At 42.6% G+C, this 27,175-nt stretch overlaps 1 protein-coding gene across 1 annotated transcript in view; it reads right to left on the minus strand.

The window, feature by feature from the left end:
* The window catches only part of adcy8 (adenylate cyclase 8 (brain)), a 127,285-nt gene that overhangs the window by 40,129 nt on the left and 59,981 nt on the right, over positions 1 to 27,175 (minus strand). The window contains 2 exon segments of the mRNA XM_032531093.1: positions 12,306 to 12,576; positions 19,256 to 19,414. Of these exon segments, the coding sequence (XP_032386984.1) occupies positions 12,306 to 12,576; positions 19,256 to 19,414 (430 nt within the window).

The raw sequence follows: 27,175 nt of genomic DNA on the forward strand, positions 1-27,175 counted from the left end.
CTTTTTTTACCCATCAGGCCGTCGTTACGGGGGGGGGGACTTGAACCTCATCAGAACTACCTGGAGATTATAAATGACGCCAATGCCTCAGAAATCACAAGAGCCTGCGGCATTTATCAACGTCAGCGAGACAGGAAAATAAAACATCCGGTTAATTTTCAAATTAAAATACACCATGCTCATATTTCCCTGCTTACACCTTGAAAATGCCATAACGGGCGGAGACAGGCCTGAAGTCAACAGTCAACGCTATTTCACTAAAATAGTTTACTGAAACATGTTTCAGAAAACATTTTAAGGAGAAATAGGACGTGTAGCTGCTGAGTCTTCATTTAAGATCCACAAAGGTCAGTTTAAAAGATTTTAGTCACTCTAGTCACGCTCATCCCGCTCCTTGTTTCCGGGTTAGCCCTCCACCAATCAGATTGGTCAGTTGAGTCAGACTGCCGGCAGTGCCCCCTTCCGACTGATGTCAGGTCGGCCGAAATGAAGGCCGCCACCGAAAAAGACTCGAGTCACCGACCTCGCCAGACCGTCCGACGGGTCAGATTGGTGTGTTACGGCCCTTAAGCGCTCTCGGGTACCAGAATTTAACCTGAATCGGTCCGTGGTCGTACCAAGGTAATTTGATCGGTGCACTAAAAATTACCGAGTTCAGTACACAACTCTACACACCACGAGAGAGACATGTAAGCCAAAGACATGTCGGACGACTCACTTCTACAAAGTAGAACATGATAGGCAACCAGATAAGCAATGGCAAAACAATTGCAATGATTTAACGTAGCATAAAGTACACCTGAAGTTTATCAAACCTTTTCCTATCTGAAGAAATAGGAGAACAACCCTACTTGTTGAGCATAACTTTCAGGTAAATGTATAATAATGTAAGGAAAATTAACACACTTTGACAGCTAAGAGTAAATGGGAATTACACTAAATAAAACATAGAATCTGGAAAAGTCCTGCCTATAGCTACTTAATACTTCTGCCTTTTTATAATTGTCTGGCAGAATGGAGTATTCACTGAATGCAAACTGGCCATTTTTGGTCTCCACACACTATAAGGGAGAGAGAGATGAACGGAAGTTGAACTTGACCAAACTTCTGTTGCATGTGAATGATAATGTTTGGCCTGGGTGTCAAATCATTAACATATCAGCCACAGAAAACACACAAGCCTCATTATAATGAAGATGATTGGACGGCGTTTCAGGGACTCAGATGACCTCCATTATGTCTGTGTGCCTCAGTTCATAGTGATGACATGTCGACCCTATTATCAGTCTATTTTAGGGACGATCTCAGCTCACTTCTGTGGAAAATACCATGTAATTACAGTAGGTGTTGAATGAGAGAGCTGCAACCTGAACTGAGCCTGAAAGGGCTTTTGAATCTGGTTAATTATCGGGCACATTTTAATGTCCACACTGTGGGTTTGCGTCAGGTTCGAGCCTAAAATTTCAATGTTGCCATTGGGAAAATTTAATGCTCCCGGGCCCCCCTCATCAAAATTTGGTTTATGATCTATTTTCAGTGACTGGTGAGACATTCCGTTTGAAAAACTTCCCCAATGCTTTTTATTTCTCAATCCCTTAAAAACAGTTATGAGCAGTTTTGCTTGCTTTTTTATGGTTTGGGTTTGGGGGGGGGGCCTTCTGTTGGGTAAAAACTAATTTTTAAATGAGAGCTACAAATTCCTTTTAAAAAAGGTTTGTTTGCCTTTCCCCTTTAAAGCCATATTAAATAACCTTTCCAAAGGGCCAACCAAAATAACCCCAAACCAAAAAATGTAAAAACAAGACAAAATTTTTTAGCAAGGGGGGTTTTGGGAGCCTTTGACAAAGGCGTTTTGGAAAGAGTTTTTTAACGGCGTTTTTAAACCAAAAACCCCGGTGTTTATGTCCAAAAAACTTTTTTTAAAATTTAACACCCTACCCTTTTTTAAGCAGGGGTTGGGAAAACCCCAAAAGGGTAAAACTCCAGGGGGAGTGGGGGGCCGGGGGGGGAAAAAAACCCAATTTTGGGGTTTAAACTTAAGGGGGAACCAAAAAAAAACCCTATTGGGGGGCCCCCCCTGGGGGGCCCTTTCGGGGAAGCCCCGGGAAACTAGGTGGGGGGGGACGCCCCCACCCTTGGGGGGGGGCCCCGGGAAAAAAAAAACCCAGGACTGGGGGGGGAAAGGACGTCCCCCGGGGGGGGGGGGGCCTGGGGGGGGGAAAAACCCCCGGAAATAGGTGGGGGGGAGGGTCCAGGGGGGAGGGGGGCCTCCCGGGGAAGACCCAGGACTGGTTGGAGGGACGTCCATTGGGGAGGAGGCCTCGGGAAAAAGACCCGGGGAACTAGGGGGAGGGGCCCGGCCAGCGGGGAGGGGGCCTGGGGGGGAAAGACCCAGGATGGTGGGGAAAATTATGTCCCCCAACCCGGGCCCCTGGGAACGTCTCGGGAACCCCCCGCCCAGGCTGGTTGATTGGGCTGGGGAAAAAAGGGAAATTTTGGGTTTCCCCTGCTGGAGTGCTGCCCCCGAGCCCCGGGAAAACCGGAAAAAGGCCGGATGAAGTTTGGATGGGGGGATCTTCTCCAATATTTGGGCAAAAAACAGGGGGGGTTCGTTTTACTCCGCCTGTTACTGGTATTTGGGCATGGTACGTTTTAAGTTTAAATTTCCCCGGGGGAAAGAGAGTCCCCAAATAAAACCCGAATCACCCGGGGAAGAAACTTTGCTTTTTAAAGCTTTGAAGAAAAACTTTTGATATGTATCTCCCATAGATTTCCACCATAAGCAGCTTATAATGTACAAAAACATATTTTCCACAGTAGGGCATTGCATCCTGCTATTCTAGAGATTCCATAAAAAAACACATCATGATTCTTTAATCAAAATATTCTAAGCCAATACGACATTTCTTGCACTCCACCCTTTCCCCTGTAATTCATCCTGACACGTCTGCTATCTGAGAAAACTCTGGGATCTCAGACTCATGCTTGACCCTGTTTTGGGACCCTCAACAATGGTGGATCTTATACTTCCTAGGCCACTTTATAACACCCAGGGGTCAAAAAGGGGGGGAATGTTCCAAAGTTAGAGCACCCCTAGCAGGGTTGTTTTTGTCGTGGGAAAATCCCCGAAGGGGAAACCCAAAGGTCCCAAAGGGGGACCTGCTTTCATCCCCTGACTTTTTTCTGTGATATCCGATTTATGTTGCCCGGACCGGGGGGTTGGCTTTTATGGGGGGGGAGCAATTTGGTAACTGTATGTATGTACCTATTAAAACAGAAAAACCCCCGGCCGGGGGTCCCAAAGGGGCCCGACTGGCCATTGAGAGCATTGGGGATCACAGGTGATTTTGGCCAACGTTTTGTGGGCTTTTTCGGGGGGGGAGGAAGCCCCAAAAATTTTTCGTAGGGTATAACCCCTGACGACCCGAAGGGTTCCGTGGTACCAAAATGTTTTATGGGTAGCATGACCCTGCTAAAAACGCTCCAAAGATTAATTTTAGCAATGGAAAAACTGGCATGGCCTTTTTAAAAGGGGTTCCTTGACATCTCCCCTCAAGATATCTGAATAAAAATGGGTAATATGGGAAGCTACAGGGCTCCCCTTTGCATATCTGCCCACTACATGCTAATCCAACGCAGTCTGGGCAAAAGCAATGCAGTTATTTTCATCCAGCACACGTGTTGTTTTTGCCAATTCTAAAATGGTCTTTTTGATTATTTCTGCATGACGGGGTGCCTGAACAGTCTTGGAGTTTTATATAGTGGGTCTAACTAGAAAGCTGAGACTGATGTGGATTCAAAAAGCAAAATTGTATTCAGGTGGGATGATATTAGTCCCCATATTGCCATGTCATTGTAATGAATCCATTTCCTTGAAACTTGACCTCACTATATAAAATGAGCTGTTGTGACATTGAGGATAATCACAGCCTCATGAAACTTTAAAACCACAAACTACAGACCTAGGGCATTCAGCGGATGTAATATTTAGACCAAAAGGTGGTTTCTAAACAGAAGTCCTGGCGATCCAATCGCCAAAAACCATGCATTTTGTGTCAGAAATCTCCAAATGTCAAAAGTTTTTTCAACCAAATCACAGCATGGATTATTCTATGCTGTTCTTCCAGGTCGTGGTCTTGTCTTACTGTGGTATTTTGGAGGAGATTTCCAACCATTAATATCACTTCTTGAACCATTTATGTAACCATTTAGCACCGCTCAAGAATCAATACCAAATCTGTGGAAGAAACGGTATCAGTCCAAAATGTATGCACCGTGATATGAGACATAATTGAAGATGGGAACGGGTATTATAATAGAAAAGAGAGAAAAGGTTACAGCACACGTGGGCTGCTGTAAATGCGTGGGTATTGTACTTGACTGCTGTTAGATTTCTGGCCTAAATTATTAGCCCCGTCCGGCACTGACAAAACATATTTGTCTCATCGAAATGCCAACATATGATACCAGGAAAAGGGCAAGTGGAGGTGGGGGAGTGGGGGAGGTGCCGTAATATCCGAGGATATTCATGTGCTAGATGTCTCATATGTGCGGTAGTGTGACAGATTAACTTGTACTTTAGAGCCAGGGAGTATAATTCACTGCAACATGACTTGTTTGGAACTGGTCCAAGCCGTTATGTGAACCACAAACACGCTTCAGGGAAGAATCTGGACCAACTGAAGTACAAATTCAAATGTCTCGACTAACTATTGGACACATTCAGAGTCTTGAACCTTGGTATATTGTCAATTGGTGTTGAATCCTTCGTTAAGGCACACCTTTATTGGGGACAGACTGGAGCTGCGATGTGGCACAGACGGCTACACCACCTTTTATCATGTTGAACATTTAATGGATTCTCTTCAGCAGACATGAAAGCAGCACCAACACAGGCGGAAACCAAAACAGAAACGTGGAAACTGCTACATTTCTTTTTGGCCTAGATTTCACGGCGATGAGACACTACTGACTGGGTCTTCTGAGGAAACACACAACCTCCTTTGAGGTGAAAGCACTGTGACAGTGCTGTGCATCATGGGAGCCAGCAGGCACACAGCCAAGCATGAAAGAGGTAAAGACAGAGCCACTCAGCCGGTACAGAGAGCCTACACAAAAATGGGAGTCTGATTTCAGGGCTCGTCTTCCTGGACTCACAGGTCCTTCAAAACCCAGCGCCGCACGCATCTTCTGGGCTTGAGAATGGCAATAAGTCCTGGATGACGGCCCTTCACATAAACCTTCCTCCACAGCGATGCAGAGGAAGGTCTGGCCAGTCCACACAGCATTTTGTGATGGGAGAAAAACATGCTCGGGTTTATTGGCATATTTTCCAACCAATCACAATCGCCGGGCAGAGCCACTGTGCCTCTGCAAAATAGCCTCTGGAAAGAGCTTCTTGTGGTGGAAAATGTGTACGTTCAAAATTAGTTTTAGTCGTGCAACAGAAAACTCAGATTGGACAGATAGTCTAGCTAGTCGTCTGGATTTACCCTGCAGATACCTGAGGACCAGGGAACCATAGTCCTCAGATTGGACAGATAGTCTAGCTAGCAGTCTGGATTTACCCTGCAGAGACCTGGGGACCAGGTAACCATAGTCCTCAGATTGGACAGGTAGTCCAGCTAGCTGTCTGGATTTACCCTGCAGAGATCTGAGGACCAGGTAACCATAGTCCTCAGATTGGACAGATAGTCTAGCTAGCTGTCTGGATTTACCCTGCAGAGACCTGAGGACCAGGTAACCATAGTCCTCAGAAATCCACCAGAGGTTAGAACGACAATACAAAGAAAGAGAAACAGAAAACAATCCCAGAAATGATAAGCAGTCGATATAGGCTGTTTTAGTGGCCTGGCCAATGTACAGCATCCGTAAGCTCCTATGTATCACAGCATCGCAGAAGTCGTTCAAGGTTACAGACCACACTCTGCTTTTCAGATTGTCACACACTGTTTTTGCATAATACAAACACAATTTAAATGCAATCCCTTTTTCTATATTTGACTCGCTCCTCTTCCTCTATTATTTCCACTCCGTCTGACACACACACACACACACACACACACACAGCCTAATATTCTACCTTGTTGTCAACCCAGTGATGCTAAAAAAGTGAATCAGACTAACAGGACGGGGCGACAGGGACCCGGAGGACAGGAAACCACCGGAGAGGGAGAAGTTCCGCTCCGAGCGGCAGAGCCAAGCGACAACATGAAAGACAATTCAAAACTCCTCCGTGAAGCCTTTGATATGCAAAGAGACAATCTTTGAAAGGGACTGCCCTGACAGGCTTTCATTATGCCAGAAACAAAGAATATGCACTTTCAGGAAAAAAAAACAAAAAACATGCCTCTGATTCCAAATGCTTGGGTACATCGGATGCTATAAGCTGCTGACAGGCCTGCAACGGAGGGGAGCTGAACATCTCCATGTATATACATATATATATATATATATATATATATATATATATATATATATATACACTAGAACACACCACACACACACACACACACACAAGAGGTAACGGCAAGTTCACTGCTAGCTCATGGCTGCAGGAGATGAAACAAAAGGCTGTCACAAGCGGAGAAAAAAAACAAATTTCCCGGTGTAAATATATATTATAAATATATATAGTTGTGTAAATATTGCTTAATAACTTCCGACATTGCATGTGGTTACACATTACTGAATGTATTTAACTATGTGTGGGTTACAGCATTTGTGTTTGTATTGATAAACAAGCAAAATTATGCTTTTTGATAAGTATAGCATTGGCAGAGTTGTCACCACAGCGCTGTGGATGAACGTCTGGCTGGGCCACAGATGCATTATGGGATTGGAAAAATAAAAAGAAGCTCTAGGGATTTTTAGCATTTCTTTAAAGCAATCACAAGCGCCTTGGGTGTGGAGGTGGCTCAGGAAGGAACTTGTTTTGGTGGAACAACGCCACATCAATATTAAATGAAGATAAATGTTGAAACAATACAGTAACGTGAGCTATTTAAATTAGCTGAAACATTATCTCTGACCAGTCTATCTCTGTGTGGACTTCGTCCACAGCGAACCCACCAATCGTACCCAAAACGTCCCCGTTAGAGAGGAAACATATTCTTTGTAAATCTTTCCAATCCTTCCTCTAAAGAACAAGCCTGCCTTGTTGCACAGTCCAAATCTTCTTCTAAACTTGACATTTTCAGCTTGTAAACTGCTAGCTCGAAGTTGGTTGTTGTTTCCCGTAGCGAAGGGCTTTTTAGAACAGCAGCACACTGAGAAATGTACTTCCGTCGATCCAAACTACTTATGGAGTAACTGACACCCTCAACTCTTCCACTATTCCGAGCAACAGCATGCATTATATTGCAGAGCTGGGGTAAGCACGACTGGAACGTCAGTGTCTCCTTCGCTGTAATCGTCTTTTGTTGGTAGAGAGTGTTTTCTGACCTCAGTGTCCAAACCTAGGAGCCACGTGCGTGAGAGAAGTCAATATCAAAAAGAAAAACTTGTATAAATCTTGGATTATAGAAGGTCTTCCTTCTGTCTGGCTCCTGTGCATCATATCTCAATTAACATCCCCACTTCCTCCGCACAGGGCTTTAAAACAACCTGCCAATGTATCTGTGTACCCTGGAGGAGAAGCAGCAGGTTGTAGAACGTCTCGTGCCGGTTCTGGAAAAGAAAAAACGTCCCAAGCAGGCGGCGCTGGGCTGTCCGCCAGCAGGGCAGGACGCAAACAGCAAGTCGCCTCAGAACAAATCTGGGGATGCAAATGTGGCCTGAATACTCGGCTTTAAACCCCCCCGAGCTGTTATGTTTGATGCCATATCTGAGAGTGCAGCAGATACATCACATGTCTGTAAAATGTCCGGTGGCTACATTTCCCTGGAACGAATCCCAGAACAGTGAATAGACAAAGGGCCTGACGTTTGCCAGCTTGGCTTCTTGTCCTGCTTCACATCCATTTGTTGTGTCATTTTTCTTTATACTGGCAGGCAGTATTTTAGACACCACAATATTGCACTAAGGGCAACCTGCACAACTGGTTCATTTACATTGTAGCATACATTTAGCTTAGCATTATTATTTAAGCAGTTGCACATTTTGTTTTCCCAACCTGTATATATTTAAATATTTGTTCTTATATTTTATTCTTATATTTTATTCCTATTATTATTATTATTTCACGTATACTGTATGTATGTATATTTTTTCCTAGTATATATATTTATATTCTGTGTTGTGTGACTAATGTACGTGTGCTGCTGTAACACCGTAATTTCCCATTTTTTGGGATCAATAAATATCTATCTATCTATCTATCTATCTATCTATCTATCTATCTATCTATCTATCATCCATCCATCCATCCATCCATCCATCCATCCATCCATCCATCCATCCATCCATCCATCTATATGTATTCATGCCGAGCCAGATCTAGATCACAATAAAAGACAAAGGCAAGACATAAGCTCAGGTCTAATCTAGTTTGTAGTATATTGTAGAGTATATAAAGCTTTGGGTTAGGGTTAGGCTTCACTACGGGAAGCAACAACAACACACTTCTAGCAAGCTACGCGCTGAAAATGTCAAGTTTTTAAGACAATTTGGATGGTGGAACAAGGCAGGCCTGCTTGGTTCTTTCAGGGAAAGATTGTAGAGATTTACAACTGAATATGTTGATGGCGTCTTTTCTCTAACTGGGGCGTTTTGGGACTGTTTTTTGGGGTTGCTGTGGACGGAGATACATTGGTAAATAGGTCTGTAACGATACACCAAAGCCATGATTCAATTCATATCACGATTTTTTTAACTAATCTCCATTGTGGAGATGATTCGAGCAGGATGTTGAACATCAACTTCAATCGAGTTCTCTTACAAATACAAAGTGCATTAAATGGCTACTGGGCAGGGTCCGAAAATAACACTCGCCAAATGTGGGGGGGCGGGCAGACACACAAACACAAAAACACTGGCGGACACAACAGACACTGCAGGTGTGATTTTTGGCAGCCAGCCTTCCAAAAGAAAGCCCAGGACACGGAGTCTCAGTTCCCCGTCCAGGAGGCTCTGACACACTGTGTGCACCCCGTGTCCCCGGACGGCCGTAGGCTTGTACAGGTGTTGATGTTTTGGGCGTTGTCGGAAACATGCAGCCACTTTCCAGAAACCGCTTGTGGGACTGACACAAGTCCACAGTGGCCCGTGGGGGGTATCTGAGCCCCGTCTCCAGCGCCGCCACCTGCAGGCTGTCAGCTGTGTGTCTGCCTGGGATCTACTCTCGGACGTCCAACTCGCCAGACCTCATCAATAGAGGTTCATGTGTCCACAAGCAGAAAAAGAGGAGCTTGTGATCTTGTGATTTTAAGAGCTAATGAGGTGTAATCGTGTGTCGGCTAATTGAACTAAATGACGTTACTGTATCGTGTCAACAGTTATCTACATTTAATATTGTATATGGTGTTTTCTTTTGCGGGGTGTGAGGGTGCCAATACTCTGGGTTGTTTGCATTTCTTTAAACCAATCACCATTGTTTTAAGATTCAGACGCAGCTGGGCTGAGCTGGCTCGCTCTTTCATGAAATAAAACCGTGATTTATAAGGCACAAATGTGTTACTTCACAACCTCTAAAGTAGCTGACAGAACACTTGTTCCTACATATTATTCTGTTGAAAAGATCACATATCATCAAGACCAGATGGCTGCTTGTTGACCACGGGTTTGAGATGGATGTAAAGACCCTGCAGGCCAAATCCAACAAAAAAACACACCTTGAATTTGTAGCTTCTCCAACATGAACCATCATGTGCAAAGAGCTAATTAGCTATGGTTTGGGGTGTTTGAGTCTCCACTCCAGTTTACTTACACATACACGTCTCCCACATGTCGACTTTAAAGGAGAATTGTGGTCGATTCCAACACGCAACTCTGTTGTTTGTACATGTGGAGTGTTGTCAGTAGCGAGAACAACTAAACCAATCGGTGCTCCCTACACCGTGTTATCCTCCTGCTAACGTTAGCACCCAACAGGCACCCAACACTGAGGTTTTTTAACTTGCATTTAGGATCTCACCTGTAGCACTTTGAGATTTGTTTAATTGTAAAGTGCATTACAAATATTATTATATATATATAATAATATATATATTACTATTATTATCAAGTTATCAAGTTTTAAACCTGTTTTTAGCCTCTAAACATGTTGAAAATGTCATTAAAAGCACCTACCAATGTTAAGTGATTCCTTCCGAGGGAACACAGTGAATCTGACTGTTTGAGATTCGACAGAAATGCATGAAAGTTGTGCTTATTCAGCTGTGTTTATTTGAGAGTTTAGGGACCGTCTACAAACTACAACACAGAAAAGAGATAACACTAAAATATGTAGGCTATCAGTTTAATTAAATAAGCTAGTGTCTCCAAACTTGCCTCTATTATAACTTGTCTTCTGCTAGTTTTTTGGATGCTAAAAACCCGTTTATAACTTGCTGTTTGAGTCGGTTGGGTGCTAACGCTAGCAGGAGGATAACTGATTGTTTTCATTTTTCTCTCTACTGACAGCAATACACATTTAGAAACAACCGAGCTATATGATGGAATCGACCGGAATTCTCCTTTAAGAAATCGCCAATTGTTTCAAAGAAGGGATTCAGAATAAAAGCTCAAGCCTGCAGTGCTTTCTCCAAAACCAACCACTGCAGACGAAAACACCCAAAATGTCAACGTGACGCCTCCGTGGGCTGACTGGTCGTCCGGGGCGGGACGAGAACGCAGACAAATGAAGAAGAAGAAGAAGAAGAAGGGATAAAGAGGTTTGAATTAAATGGGCCACACAATCGGAAGCTCGTCATCCTCCCACACAGGCAGGCTGACACGCAGCGATGCAACGGCCGTCCACTCATTCCCAGGGAAACACACAAAAAGACAAAACAGGCGACAAACAGACGACAAACAGGCGACAAACAGGCAACTGAGGAGGTCCAACGTCCTGCAGGAAAACGTCCATCTTAAGAAACCAATTCATCCTGCAGCGAGGCTTAAAGTCGCCACAAAATCTGCCTAAAAACAAAAGGTTTAACTAAAGTAGAGCTGCCCGGTTTATTTGTTGTGTTTTTTTATACTTTTTATGGCGCAATAAACACATCGGGAAAGACACTAAGAGATTTGTTTGTGTTAGTTGGGAGAAAAATATCCGTAGAAATCTGCACTTTGAAATGTAACCGTCCTCTAACGCGTCTTTTCTATTCAATTCAATGTTCAATTTGTTCATTAAAAGAACAAATTCTTTCCTTTCTTTTGTTTTAAATTCAACAAGAGTGGTGTATTTCAGCAGATCACTGGAAGCCAGAGCCCGACCAATAATGGATTTTTAAGGCCGATACCGATACAAATATTTGGTTATTTAAAAATCCGATATTCTGATATATCGTCTGATATTTAAACATATATATATATATATATACATATTTTTTGAATCCAGAAACACGTAAAACATGAACATGAACATGAAAAAACCCGGAGCGTTCTATAAAATGACGCATCTAAAAAAAATCGCTCGATTACGCAAATTTGATTGTGGGAAGTCAAAATCGTGATTGTGATTAAAATTCAATTAATTGTGCAGTCCTACTATTTTCCTCATATCGTGGAGCCTTACAGCTAACATATCCTGGTTAAAGTATGATTATGGGGTGCCTGGGTAGTGCACCTGGTAGAACACCCATCTACAAAGACCCAGTCCTCGACGCAGTGGTTGCAGGTTTGATTCCGACTTGCGGTTCTTGGCTGCATGTCATTCCCCCTCTTTCTCCTCTTTCATGTCTGAACTGTCAAAAAGAAAGGCATAAAATGCCCCAGAAAGTTCATCTTTAGAAAAGTATAATTATAATAAATCCTAATTTTGTGTATCAGTGTCTCTGTGTCACAACCGGCAAGTTTTTCCTCGACACTGTCACACCAAAACGCTCGCTCTTGGTTGGAATTGGTGTGTCTTTGTAAATTATAGAGCGTGGTATAGACCTACTCTCTGTCTGTAAGGTGTCCTGAGATCCCTCCTGTCCTTCTGTTATGATTTGAGACTATAAATAACATTGAATTGAACTGAAGTGGGATTTTAACACCATATTTCCTTCTAGAGAATGTCGTTTTTTTGTTTGTTTTTTACCCCAGCAGTAGAAAACAAATAGTACTAAATTCAATCCTCAATTGCGGAACATGTTTGTTAAGATGGAGGTTTTTACTCCCACAGTGCGATAAAGATAAAGAGCGGAGCGTGACGTCACAGGGCTTGCGGCGGCGGGACTTACGTTCTGCTTCCCGACGATGTTGTCGAAGGGGAGCTCGGGGCTCCAGGACGCCTCGTTGAAGGTGGTGCTGCTGGCGCGGCGGTCCGCCGAGCTGGCCGAGTCCTTCATGATGTCCTCGGGCAGGCTGAGCGTGCTCTCCTCCGGCTGCTTGATGAGGTACGTCTCGATGTTGTGACGGCGCAGGAAGTCGTTGCGGTCCTTGCCGTGACCCTCCTCCACCTCGTAGTCGCCGTTCAGACAGTCCAACGCCGCTTTGGAGATGTGGATCCTCCTGGAACGGGGACAGGGAGAGGAGGCCAGTCGAACCTTTTGGTTGTTGTTGTGATTAACAAGGTTTACAACAACTCAACATGCCCCCACCCCTTCGTCATCACCACCCACCCAGACCAAAATCAAGTTAAGATGACACGGTAACTAAGTAGCAACAAAAAAGACAATAAGTCATAAACCAAATAAACATATGGATAAATGGCAACACCATAAGCCGTCATACAGGTCTTTACCCAGCACAGAGCTTCTTAGGAGTCCTCCAGAAAGCTCCAGTACTTACTCCATTTTCTAGTAAAAACATCCATTCTGGCAACGCGTATTATATATATATATATATATATATATATATATATGACATTTAACCAATGATGACATGACATTTAATCATTTTAATTATTCATAATATGAGGTGGAGCCTGGCAGAAAGAGTTGCCTAGAGCGATGTTTATCATAGCAGGTCACAGGTTGAGACCAGAGCAGGTCCCAGGTCCCAGGTCCCAGGTCGAGACCATAGCAGGTTCCAGGTCCCAGGTCGAGACCATAGCAGGTCCCAGGTCGAGACCATAGCAGGTCCCAGGTCCCAGGTCGAGACCATTGCAGGTCCCAGGTCGAGACCATAGCAGGTCCCAGGTCCCAGGTCAAGACCATAGCAGGTCCCAGGTCAAGACCATAGCAGGTCACAGGTCAAGACCATAGCAGGTCCCAGGTCGACACCATAGCAGGTCGCAGGTCCCAGGTCGAGACCATAGCAGGTCCCAGGTCGAGACCATAGCAGGTCCAAGAGACAAGATGTCCTTTTTCAGCTAAGATAGAACGACCAGTCAGGAAACTTGGATCCACGAGGGGCAGATTCAGAAATACGTAATAAAACAAACTGTCCACCTGAGGTCCATTAATTGTTGTGTTTGAGATTAAACTGTTTTCCAAACAAGGGTTTTTGTCCTCTGGGGGGGGGGGGGGGCACTGGATATAAGGAAGTGTATTACTGATGTATTCACCAGAAATGTGGTCACATTGTAACTCTGTTCATTGTGAAAGCTGTTCTCGTCATGTTCTCTGCAGGACACAATTAAACCTTTTCCCCTTTACCGAACACCTAAAACCTTTAACCCTCATGTTGTCCTTGGGTCAAATTGACCCGTTTTCAGTTCATTTTGTATTCATTAAAAATGAGCCGTCGGAATAAGACAACATTCAAAATATCAAAAACCTTTGGAAAAGACACCAAAAACGTCCAAAAAAAAAGCACCCACAACATTGAAATAGTGACAAAAGTGTTGAAAAAAAGTGATAATAATTTTGAAAAAAAGTGATCATGGTTGACTGGAAGACAACACAAGGGTTAATTCAGTTTGCAGCCTTCAGTCTCTATTTTGTTTCAAAAATTCCTCCCTCGCTGTAACAAGAAACTTGGCGTTGTCGGCAGGATTTCAAGGAGGGATCGGATCGAGAGCAGGAGTTTATCAAAATCATCTGGTTAGTTTTGAAACATCCCGGCAGATGTGTTTAACCAGCTCCTCCCTTGAGTCCTGGATGGCTGGTTCCAGAGTCGGCAGGTCTCAGCCCAGAAACAGAGACCCCTTCAGCCGGAGCGGGGCAGATAATCAGTGACCTGTGCAGGCGTGAACCGAATGTGTCAGGTCAGGTCAGAGACAGCCAGCCAACCTAACAGTGAACACACACACACACACACACACCACGTGTAGTGTATAGCCAGCGAAGCGTAGATACATGCCTGATCGCACGCATGGCCACTCATACCGGACGCTTATGTCTCCGCAAAGGACACAAAGAGATCAAAATTCTCCTCTCTCTCTCTCTCTCTCTCTCTCTCTCTCTCTCTCTCTCTCTCTCTCTCTCTCTCTCTGATTGAAAAAGACAGCATGAGTGTGGAAAAAGGTGGTAATTGTAGTCAATATGTGGCTGTGTGTGTGTGTGTGTGTGTGTGTTGTGTCTGTGTGTGTCTGTGTGTGTGGTGTGTGTGTGTGTGTCTGTCTGTGTGTGTGTGTAGGTGGTGTGTGTGTGTATGTATTTGTGTGTGTGTGTGTGTGTATGTATTTTTGTGTGTGTGTCTTGTGTGTGTGTATGTGTATGTGTGTGGTGTCTGTGTGTGTGTGTGTGTGTGTCTGTGTGTGTAGGTGTGTGTATGTATTTGTGTGTGTGTGTGTGTGTGGGGTGTATGTATTTTTGTGTGTGTCTCTGTGTGTGTGTGTGTGTGTGTGTCTGTGTGTAGGTGTGTGTGTGTCTGTGTGTAGGTGTGTGTGTATGTATTTGTGTGTGTGTGTGTGTGTGTGTATGTATTTTTGTGTGGTGTGTGTGTGTGTGTGGTGTGTGTGTGTGTGTGTATGTATTTTTGTGTGTGTCGGTGTGTGTATGTGTGTGTGTGTGTGTGTGTATGTATTTTTGTGTGCGTGTCTCTGTGTGTGTGTGTGTGTGTGTGTGGTGTGTGTGTGTGTGTGTGTGTGTGTGTGTGTGTGTGTGTGGTCTGTGTGTAGGTGTCTGTGTGTGTGTGTGTGTGTGTGTGTGTGTGTGTGTATGTATTTTTGTGTGTGTGTGTCAGTCTCTCCCTCCATGTACCTGATCGCGTGTCTCACTGTGAGAAGTCAGGACAGCCAAAATCATCATGAACCTGGCTGTTTTATTTTGAAATTTCTTTCATTTTTAAAGACAAGTAAAGTATCCATCTGCACCGTGGTCTTCCTGCATGTGATGACCTGCCTGGGTGGTCACATTCACTCGTGTCTTGCTTAAAAATTAGAGGAGACCCCAAAACGATCCCTAAATAAAAAACGCTCCCGTTGTTTTCACTGTAAAAGGTTATTCATGTTACACAACTCAGTGGAAGGGATCGGATGTGTCGGATGAGACGGACTTATGAAACATCAGGCGTTCACAGATCTCCTGTCGCTGGTGTTGGAGCTGTGGCTTAACTCCTCCCTGTTATACAACTGAGACCGCAAAGGCCAGGGGCCGGGGGGGGACAGCGGGGCTCTGCAGCAGATCCTGGCAGGATCTTTAAAACCAGAACTAATCCCAGACCGGGGCCGAATGACCATGACAGCGAATCTGTCCCAAAACACATTGATTTCTTCCACAATTCCAGAAGGAAATTTCCATTTCCATGGATTGTAAACTTCTATTTTGAAGAAATGATCTCACTTCATGGTCCTTGCACACTAAACATGACACAGTTTACTGGTTTTTGAAGAGACTTTTGATATGTTAAAAGATTCAGGCGCAGTCCTCTCAGTTAACGGGAAACATTAGTGTTTACTTGTAACTGGCTACTATTCATCATTCCCCTTCTCATATCTCACTTATTATTTGTTATTTATTCATCATTCTCATTTCATATAACTGTTCATATTGTGATATAATAACATAATACTATTTATCCCAGTATCCTTTGCACTATGCTCCACATTTAAAAAATCTTATGATTTCTTCATTGCACTCATGCCTCTACATTGTTTCTGTTTAGAGTGTGTATATATTAGTGTGTATATATTAGTGTGCATATTTTTGTTTTGGTGGTTTTGTATGTGCGAGCACATTATGAGCAACGATGCTCCAAAGAAAAATTCCTCGTATGTTCCTTCATACCCGGCAAAGAAAGCTGATTCTGGTTCTGAAACAAACCAACTTACGGATGGGACGTAAATAAATGATTAATTAAGGAAATGATGGAATAGTAACTTGATCGATTGATGTTGTTGGATTTTGACAATGTCTTCTGTTATCGTGTTGCATGGTTACATTTAAAAAAAACAAAAAAAAACAATTTAAAACACTTAATAAGGTTATTTTTGTAATTAAAGATGTAAAAAGGTATGGACATTTTAAAAAGGGGTGCCCCTTTCTGACAAGAATATTTCTTTATTGAGCTTATTCTTGCTTTTTCTTTGCTCCTAATGAACGTTTAGCGTCTTGTGATTATGTTTTTTTATTTATTCTTTTGTACGTTGTTTGAAATAAAACGCTGGGGATACTTTACTTGAAGGAATCTAAGAGTGACATGAGACAGTCCTGACCCCATGAACCCAAACCATAACCTGTCATGACAAGACCGAATGACATGAAAAAGACTTAGACTTCTCTTCATGACTTGTTTTTTAATCTTTATGACACGTTCATGACAGTGTCATGTCACTCTTACGTAGATACCTTCAAGTGAAGTGTAACCGAAAATTGTTTCTTATTCTTTTTGGTTTGGTCCACAACTAGACAGCCAAAATATATTGTAAACCCCAATTGATATGCAGACCCAGTTTGACCCGTGTATTAAAGGCTAATTATATATATTATATATATATATATATTATATATATATAGCCTGGTGCCTGTAGCCTGCAGCAGGGAGGAGCTAATGGCTGCAGAGGTCTGGTACGCAGACATTTTGTTATCTCCACTTATGTAGCTCAGGGTAAATTCTTTCCGGAAAACCTAACTTTTAATTGATGCGCCTAAATCAATTCAGCTGTTACCGTACGTTCACACCGCCACCGACCTGAGCGTCTCAAGTTACCGGAAGTCATTCATCTTCACTGGAAGCTTCTCTCAGCTGCAAGGAGGCAAATCTGTCGGCGTCGCGTTTTGGGCGTTTTGAGCGTCAATCAGAAAGTTGACATTTTTCAACTTTATGGTAATGAGCTATGACGCGGTTCAGCGGCAAGCAGCAGCTAACGCCGGCCGCCAATCGGAATATAGACGTCCTTCACGCTGGCTGGTCCTGGAGAAACATACGATGTAATCTTTGGTTCCTACCAAAACATTAATTCTGAGGACAAGCTCATAATCGCCGTTGCTGGGTTACCTTTCGTTTATAATATAACGTTGTTTGTACGTAGGAACAAGTTAACGTTACCTGCCGGTCACATCCGCTCACAGTGAAGTCCGGCACGGGTCACTAGGTTAGTCTGGGTCACTAGGTTAGTCTGGGTCACTAGGTTAGTCTGGATCACTAGGTTAGTCTGGGTCACTAGATTAGTCTGGGTCACTAGGTTAGTCTGGGCCACTAGGTTAGTCTGGGTCACTAGGTTAGTCTGGATCACTAGGTTAGTCTGGGTCACTAGGTTAGTCTGGGTCACTAGGTTAGTCTGGATCACTAAGTTAGTCGGGGTCACTAGGTTAGTCTGGGTCACTAGGTTAGTCTGGATCACTAGGTTAGTCTGGGTCACTAGATTAGTCTGGATCACTAGGTTAGTCTGGGTCACTAGATTAGTCTGGATCACTAGGTTAGTCTGGATCACTAGGTTAGTCTGGGTCACTAGGTTATCGGTCACTGGGGTCACTAGTATGGTCATAGGTAGTCTGGATCACTAGGTTAGTCCGGCGGCTGCTCTCTGCCTGCACGCCGCTACGGCTCAGCGGCTAACGAGCGAGCTAACTGCTAACAGACTCCGTTGCGACCAATTAACACAACTTCTGTCATTATATATGTAATGTATAAAGGTTTCTAGTGTCAGTGTGTTGCCGTGGCTGCGTGAGTTCCTCCCGGTCGGACAGAGATCGCCGCCACGTCAGAGCGGCTAAAGCGTCACTAAGCTTCCCGGTGTGTATGTACGGATATCCTAATAAATATATATTTTATCATGCTGTGTCTAACTCTTACATATCTGCAACTAGTCTCTTCTGATTGAACTATAGCTCAGTGTAAATCCTTTCAGGAAGACTTCATTTAATCAATGCTCTCTTCCTAAATGGAATCAGCTGTTGGAGGCGTTCACCTTCCTGCTTAACCAATCAGAATCATGCACAAATTGATTTAACCCTTGTATCGTATTCGGGTCCAAGTTCCATGTTTTCTACCTGAAATCAGCGTCCTTTCCTTATTTCCTGTGATAAACATGTATTCCTGACTCAGAACATTATTCTGGATATGACACTTATGTTGTTTCCATAGTGGATTTTTAACATGAATTATAACTTATGATAAAACCCCACTTCCATGTTTAATAGTGTGCTAGTAGAGACTGATGCATTCCCTGAACATAGATGTTATCTCAGCTGGGTTGGATATGGAGATAAAGACGATATTTGTTATAGATTATGAAGTAAAATTTGATTTCAGAATTGTTTTTAAAACCCCAAATAAGTCCCGGGTCAGTTTGACCCGAGGGACACGAGAGGGTCCCAAAAGTGAAGGGGTTAAAAAATCAGTTTCTCCCTTTGCTATCAGCTGATGTTGCAGACAAAGAGTGCAACCCTCCACCCCCCCCCACCCCCCCCCTCCAGTCATCTACTCCAGCTGACCGGTCCGGAGCCTCCTTCGGTCTGGTCTTCGGGCTCCTTCGTCACCACCACCGGTGTCTAGAGTCCATCGGGGGGGTCTGATGGTTCTCTAACCCTATTCTCTGTCTCTACTAAATATTAGTATAGCGATGGAGTCTAATCGCCAAAGACTTTGTACATTTCATTGAGCTTATTTGCATATCCGCAAACACGTCTCTCCTGATTGAAATGTTTTTTGTGTTTTTTCAAACTTGTTGTCTTCACCACCAGCTGACAACAACAAATACACAAAAAAACTACTACGACTTACTACTAAGTCCAAACAGCTCTGTAGCTAAAACATTTAAGCAAGCAACCAATCTTATTCTCCCATTGTTGTTGTTCTATTCAGTCCTTCATTAAAAGGCAGAATATCAGAATATTCCCCCAGACCTTTGGGGGGTACTCACCCCGGGATCCCTCCGGACTCCAGTTTGTTGGCGATGTCCACGTCCCAGGACCAGACGTCAAACTGCCACTTCCTGAGTCCCAGCACGCCGCACAGCACCGAGCCCGAGTGGATCCCGATCCGCATGTCGATGTCGTGTTTCGTGCGCGATCGCACGTATCTGGAAGAAGAAGAAGAAGATGAAGAAGAAGAAGAAACGGGAAGATCCATCAGAACGAGAGCCAGGCTTCATCTGAGGTTTCTGCCTGTTAAAACACAGTTTTTCCTCCGCAGTCCCAGCAAATGCATGTTTTAAGGGGGAAATGTTGGGTCTTTCTAAATTAAAGAGTGTGGTCTAGACCTACTCTATATGTAAAGTGTCCTGAGATAACTTCTGTTATGATTTGACACTGTAAATTAAATAGAATTGATCAAAATCTTATTATTAATTTATCATTATTAATATCCTCCGCCCTGTTGACTTCCGGCCTGATTACTTTTTTTTTGTTATTGTGTTTTTGTTCAAAGGACTTTCAGTTTTTATATTTTAAGTTTGTATTTTTATACATTTTATTTGTCAGAACTTTAACATATTTTGATGTTCCTCTGTGCTGTTGTGACAATAAAACAAATTATTATCATATTATTTTTATGAGAACGCATAAATAACTACAAATAACTAATGATAGGGAAATCTGTTTATGTTTTGTAGCGCGTTTCTGGATTTAAAATATATATATATATATAATATATATATATATATATGTATATATATATTTGCATATAGGATTTTTAAACAACCAAATATCGTATTATATAATATTGGTATCGGCCTTAAACATCCGTCATTGGTCGGGCTCTAGTCCCTTGCTCAAGGATACGTGGAAAGAAAACTGAACCAACAACTCTTGGATTAATAGTCACCAATCTCTACAGCTTCATAATGATGGATAAGTCATAATAAATGTGTTTTAAATAGTATAAAACATTCAAGCTACAACTAACGATTATTTTCATTGTTGATTAATCTGTCAGTTATGTTCTCGATGAATCGATTAGTTGTCGGTGAAAAACGTCCGTCGGTGTTTTCCTGGGAGACGTTACATGACGTTATCTTGGGCTTCGGAAAACACCGATCGACATATTTCACCATCTAATCAACTAGTCTGTCGATTATTTTCTCCATTAGTTGTTTGGACTCTAAAATGTCAGAAAAGGATTTATTTTTTTAAATTGGATCGTTTGCCAAAAAGCCCAGGAAGACGTCCTCAAATGTCTCGTTTTGTCCAGAGGAGAGAAGAAACTAGAACATATTCATATTTAGAAAGCTGGGCTCACAGAAGTTTTTTTATTTATTTAAATGACGATAATCGATTAACAAAATAGTTTGACATTAATTTAACAGTTGACAACTAATCAATTCATCTTTACAGCTCCAACGTGCAGCGACACTGGCGTCGTCCTATGTGTTCATTACTATTAATATACTATTTATTACTTTAAATTGATAAAGTCTAATAGGGTATGAAGGTCAAAATGAATATTTAATGATGACCATGCATATTTGTAGTACAATATAAAATATGTATATTTCTTTAGTTTTTTTTCTTCTTTTACTATTCCAGGGGTAACTCTGGGTCACTGTGCACAACACAGTGTCTGTGTGCATTAATTCTGGAAATTAATAAACATGAAATTGACCTTCGGCTCACCAGAACACAGATAACGTTGACAGGCAAACAATGTTCATAAATTCACCAAGAAATGAGCAAGACACATTTCACGGGTATCAGCGAATTGGAAAAACAGGGCAAAAAACCCAAACTCATTTCACACCTGTTAATACATTTGTTTCTCATTTCATACGTTATTATCCCGCAACGTAATAAAAAGCCGAACAACCTGAGGCTGAAAAAAGGAGCAAACGTGGGGCTGTCGCACCCGTCCCGGCCTCCGGGCCCCGTTTCATGCTTCAAAACAGCAGTGATGAATGGGAGGTGAAAGGCATTGTGGGAGTTCGTGACAGGTGCTTAAAGTCAGTCGAGTGCTGAACGACGCCCGGGGGCTGGAAATGAACTCAAGACAAACGGTAAATCATAACAATGGAGATGGATGATAACACCAACTCCTGCTGTTTGTCATCAGAGTGCACATGCCGGATGCCTCATGTTCGAAAACTATTACTGCTGTTAAACTTCCCTAATAAGAAACTTTTTCAATACAGGATTCAATACGTATTATTGATCAGCCACCCAGAATCATGATAAAGGGCACCTGCCAACCTGTACTCACTCCCAACTCGTAAAAAAGCACTTCTATCAGCTTTCAGAGTCCCTCTGAAACTCTAAACACATATCTACTCAATGGGAAACTGCAGTACAGCAGAGCCGTCTCCCCTGCTCTGTAGGCCTACTCACGTTTGACATCAAGGATTTCAATAGGAACATTTGATATGCATCAGAGGTGTGGACAAATGAGGCACTAGACCTCTTTGTTAGGTAATTAGGTCACCTCGAACATCATCATCAAAAGACTAAAAAAAAAATTTGGGAAATAGGAGTAAAGAGTACACCCATTAAATTCTGGGTTATTAAAATAGCACAAAGGCAGCTGCATGTATAAACACAAATCAGTGTCACGCAAGAGTGATATGAATTACCAGTCTGTACCAGACTCTCCAGACCAGGTGACCCTGTTACTGATGGACGCAGAGCTCTCCTCGAGACAGGTTCCTAACCTGTAAAAATAAAAACGGCTTGTGTGTTGCGTTAAATACCTTCCCCCGTGTTTCGGAACGGTTCGATTTAACGACCGATGCGAGTCCTTTGGGAGCAGCCTACGTGAGTTTTCAGTGCTTTAGCGGCATTGACCTGACTCCCTGAATATGCAGAGACGTCGTCTCTGAGGCCCGTTCACGTAACAGCACCAGTTAAACTGTATTTCACACGATGATGGTTACATTCGCAACAAACTGCGGTTCCCATGCATGCCGAACTGTCGGGGCGGCCTGTTACTCTACATCACGGACAATTTAATTATCAACGTTTCAAAATAGGAAACATTACAAGTCATAGCACTATTGTATTATTCTAAAAATAGTACAGCAGTAATAGCAGTTACCTTATGTTAGTCACTCCTATATTTTTCATCTGACATGCCCTTTGGGATATAGACACGGTTTATACTAATGAAACGAACTGGACTTTGTTGTCAGATGCCCCCGTTCCCTTACTACATTATACCTGCAATGGCCAATTTGGCTATATATGGTTGTTATGTGTATGTGTGTGTGTGTGTGTGTGTGTGTGTGTGTGTTTGTTTGTGTAGGTCTGTGTGAATGGTTTGTTTGTTACGTCACCTGCACACCTGTGTGTGGTGCTAATTGGAGATTGGAAAGGGAATCACAGGTGAGGGGGGGGGGGGGGGGATCTGGCTCTGGGAAGCCACACAGTTTTTCAACCTCAGCTGTGTGAGAGTAATGTTTTTAGAGCTCGTCGTTCTCGGCTTTTAATCACTCAAGTCAGTCTTTTTGTTTGTGCTCGAACCTAAAATTTTGTACAATAAAGGATTAACCGTACGACGACGGCGGACCTCATTATTTGCACCAGCAAGAGTTGGAAAGGGCTTCAGATTTCACCCAGTGGCATTATTTGTGGACATATTGCCTCTACAATACCATTAAATTAAAAAATGTAAATTGTACTTGCAGAATTTTGTATAAAAATATTTGCACAAATAGAATCTAATTCTCTAAAATGGAAAATTGTCGGTCTAAGCTCTGGGTCACTGTGACATCGTCCCAATGCATTTACCGAAGCAGACAAACAACTGGAGCGAAAACTAACATGTTCTCAGGTGCTGTGTTGATTTTCCACCACGATGACATCAGACATTTGATCGATGTACAGTACGTCAGCACAGGGACTGAGAGGCAAGATCTTGACACAGAAAGTCCAGTTTTCAACCCTCAACTCGAGTGATCTGACTTTGATTTAGCAGCCCAATCAGGGTTCTGTCCGAGGGGCCGAGAAGACTAGAAGACCTGCACTGATGTATAAGGAGACAAAACTAAGCTCTTACTAATCAAGCAACAAAAATCCAGGATATTCAGCAAAAATATCAAAGTCACAGACACCCCACAACCATGCATCGCTCTCCATTGACTTATATTGGGTACAGCTGCCTCCTCGTCCATTCTGTCTGCTAGCAAACAACAGAAAACGTCTTAAAGCTGCTCTGTGCTGCGACGTAATACCAAGATAACTCTAAACTAAGTTAAAAAACTGAAAAAGTGAGTCTTTATGAAAACGAAAGCTGATACAGACGTGAGGAATCAGTAGGAAGGCACTAAGCTAACGTTATGTATGATTTAACATGTGCATTAAGCATTTTGTTACAAAGACAAATACCAGACGTCAGTCTAAACCAGCTTTACATCTGTAAGTTAAGCTAAAGCATTGTGTTACCTAGTCAAGTATCAGATGTCAGTTGCAGGCTAACTTTATTTCTGTAAGTTAAAGCCCATGTTGCAGGTTAACCACCACTGTTGATTATTGGGTACAAAAAGCACTCAAGATATGTATATCAGTTTTAAATGTCTCCCAATAGTGTTAAATGTCAGTTTCAACCTGCAACACGGGCTTTAAGCAAATCATTTTGTTACCAGACAAATATTCAAAGGACAGTTTTAGGCTAGTCAGGCTAAAGCATGTTGAAAGTATAACTCTTTTTGGTCCACTGCCACTGGGTCTAACACTAGCGGTCCACAGTTTACGACCCCACTGACGCGTATTGTAACAACAATCGCTATTTTTTTGTGTACCAATCAAAGGAGCTCAACGGCCTTTATGTTTTCAGCATTGGGTGCATATTGTTGCGGCGATTGTTTTTCTTTCAGAGAACGACACAATGCTCTCTGACTTTATAATTCAATCTTCTACGTGTACCTTCCCAACCGTTCAGGCTGATTTTTTATCGTCTTCATGGTACACTTTCACCAACACTGCCCCTAGCATTCTCATGACAAAATGCCACTGTCAGTCTGAACCCACGCAGACCTCTGTTCTCCTCTGTATTCTTACTTCTTTTAATTAATGATAATGGTTCATCTATCGTTTAAGCAATATGTCCCAAGCTGCACTCACTCGTGCAGCACAGAGTGGTCGCCTGTAAGCAGCTCACCATATTGCTTTAATAGTATACAGTACAAATCTCACAGCTTATCCATCACTAATCCCACTTTTTCCCTCATGTCAGTGCTCCTCTCCTCCCTCACTGTCACGCTGAAACTGATGCAATGGAGCCAAAACGCTCCAGCGGCAAAGAAGATAATCGAAATGGAAGAAAAAAAAGGCCTCAGGCTTTAAAACGCTAGGGTCAGTGAGCCTTTTCAGGAGTAACCGCAGAGAGATTGTGTGTTGTGAGGGAGTGATTGGATGATTGGAGACTTTATTCCTGCTGCATACCTCCTTTCTTACATAAACTGAAGATTACACAGTCATTTATGTGTCAGGATTCATGAGCTTATAAAATCTGTAAATCCCTGTTGTGTAATCATAAAATATGACGCCATCATTGAAAATATCCCAGTGATGTATGGATGTGTGATATGCTGGTTCAGACTGTAACCATTTTGTTGTTATAGTTTTATTACTTGCAAACAAAATATGTCTAACTCAGGGGTGAGCAACCAATCAAAAGAGCCATTTTTTGCCATTCAAAATTAAAGAAATCTGTCTGAAGATGCAAAACAAATTTAAGCTCAATTATAATGGTAACAGTCCATTAGGTCTAAATTAGCCTATCAACATTACTAATAGGTATTCATGAGCATTTTAAATATTGATGTTTCCTGTCATTTTCATTGCCTTGTCTTTTGAACATTCAATCCCATTCCTAAAAGCCCATTTGCTCTGCTTTCTCGAAATCTCTCTCTCTCTCTCATCCCCAGCCAGATACTTACAAATGCAGTGTGCTTGTCTTTAAATATTAAATTGTTTGGATTTGGAATCCATGGCTAATCCATGGAAACTCAACACCGCTATTGAGGTTCGGCGAAATTAGGAGGACAATAGACACACGTAGGCTGTGGTGCACGTTCGTACTTGACTGAATTGTTGTGTAGACGCTGGTCGCCACCCCTGGTCTAACTTAATGTTTGCAGGTAGTTGGCCTAGCTACAGTACATCTAGTCTCCCATTGCCAGACCTTCCTCCACAGCGCTGCGGAGGAGGGTCTGGCTAGTCCACACAGCATTCCTGGATGGGAGAGTAACGTGCCCTAGTCGGACGAAGCAACGGTGCCTCTGCAAAATAGCCTCGAGAAGGAAGTTGTTTTGGTGGAACATGTGCACGAAAGGGAGGCGAGTTCTGGAATTTAAATGGCTGTCAAGTGTGTGATGACTTAAAAAGAAGAGAAATATAATTCGGTTCTAGCTCAGAGTTTAAAATGTTAAAGCCATTAATAGCTTATTTGGGGTTTCCCATTTAATGCGTCCTGTATATGGTCATTGTACCTCAGGAAATTGTGTTTGAATTTACAATGATGACGTGTGAAACAACAAAAAACGAGAAACGAAAAAAACGAATGTCAACAAAAAGAAAGAGGAAGGTGATGGATATTTGGCCAAAAATGAAGGAGAGATCTTAATATCAAGAAGTCTTTGAACCTTTTAACTGTATTTGTTACTGGTATTCTGTAGAAGCACAGCCAGGGGAAAAGACTCGCAAATGCAAATAAAGCAGGCTTCAGATCAAAGACCTGGCTTTTCAGTTTGACTTGCACTTCCCGAGGATACCATTTTCCGAATTAATGTAAAAACAAAAATGTGCTCCTTATAGATGCAAACTTGTCTGGGAATCATCATATCTTTAAGTTTTGACAGTTGTCAGTACATCCCTGGGTACAATGCAAACAGGAACTCAACGCCTGACATTCGAAGGGTTAAATGGATATTTTGCCAATATTCAACCAACTTTCTATCATGATAATGTTGGTAGTATGTGTAAATGAACAATGTTAAACTTCATTAACTTTTACAACATTATGTAACATTTTTGTGTTGGACCAGGGTTTCTGCAGGTTCTGCACCAGGGTTTCTGCAGGTTCTGCACCAGGGTTTCTGCAGGTTCTGCACTAGGGTTTCTGCAGGTTCTGGACCAGGGTTTCTGCAGGTTCTGCACCAGGGTTTCTGCAGGTTCTGCACCAGGGTTTCTGCAGGTTCTGCACCACTTTGAGATCTTTTTAAGACCATTATGAATGAATTCATCATTCAACATCAACTACACCCTAAATTCAGTTGTTCCAAGCCAACTATTGCTAAGCTTGCACTTCCCCAAAGCTGAAGAATAAAATCTGTTTTATATCTGAGTTACATGTCCGTCTCATGTGTAATCATAATACAGCAAAATTATATTTGGACTAGCAAACCAACGAACTACAACACCACGGAATAAACTAAAATGAGCATAATAAGGTAGTGATGCATGGACGTAGGAACATTAGGACCCGTTTAAAATTATTTAAGACCTAGAACACGATACTTGAATCATCATTGATAACAAGTTGACCTTTGAACTAAACGCAGACATGCTGAGTAAGAAGGTCAGCAACGTCTCTTCTGTCTGGGAAAGCTAGCTAAGTTTCAAGTGGACAGATCCCTGATGACATTGTTTTACAAATCATTTATTGAGTCCGTCTTTACCTTTTCACGTATTTGCTGGAGTGCTTCTCTGAGTTTAAAACGGAAAAACCCATTAGCAATGGTAAATAAAGTTAGCAGCAAAATCACTGGGATTCAGCAGATGACACCAACTGATCTGTACAACAGACATGTGCTTAAAAAGGCAGAATCCAACATGGCCGATAGGTCTCACCCCCTGAATGCAGAATTTAAGTTGCTGCCCTCTGGTTCCTGCTTCCATCAGCCACCAGTCAAAACTAA

The sequence above is a fragment of the Etheostoma spectabile genome, chromosome 12, assembly GCF_008692095.1.
Source record: "Etheostoma spectabile isolate EspeVRDwgs_2016 chromosome 12, UIUC_Espe_1.0, whole genome shotgun sequence".
NCBI classification, from domain to species: domain Eukaryota; kingdom Metazoa; phylum Chordata; class Actinopteri; order Perciformes; family Percidae; genus Etheostoma; species Etheostoma spectabile.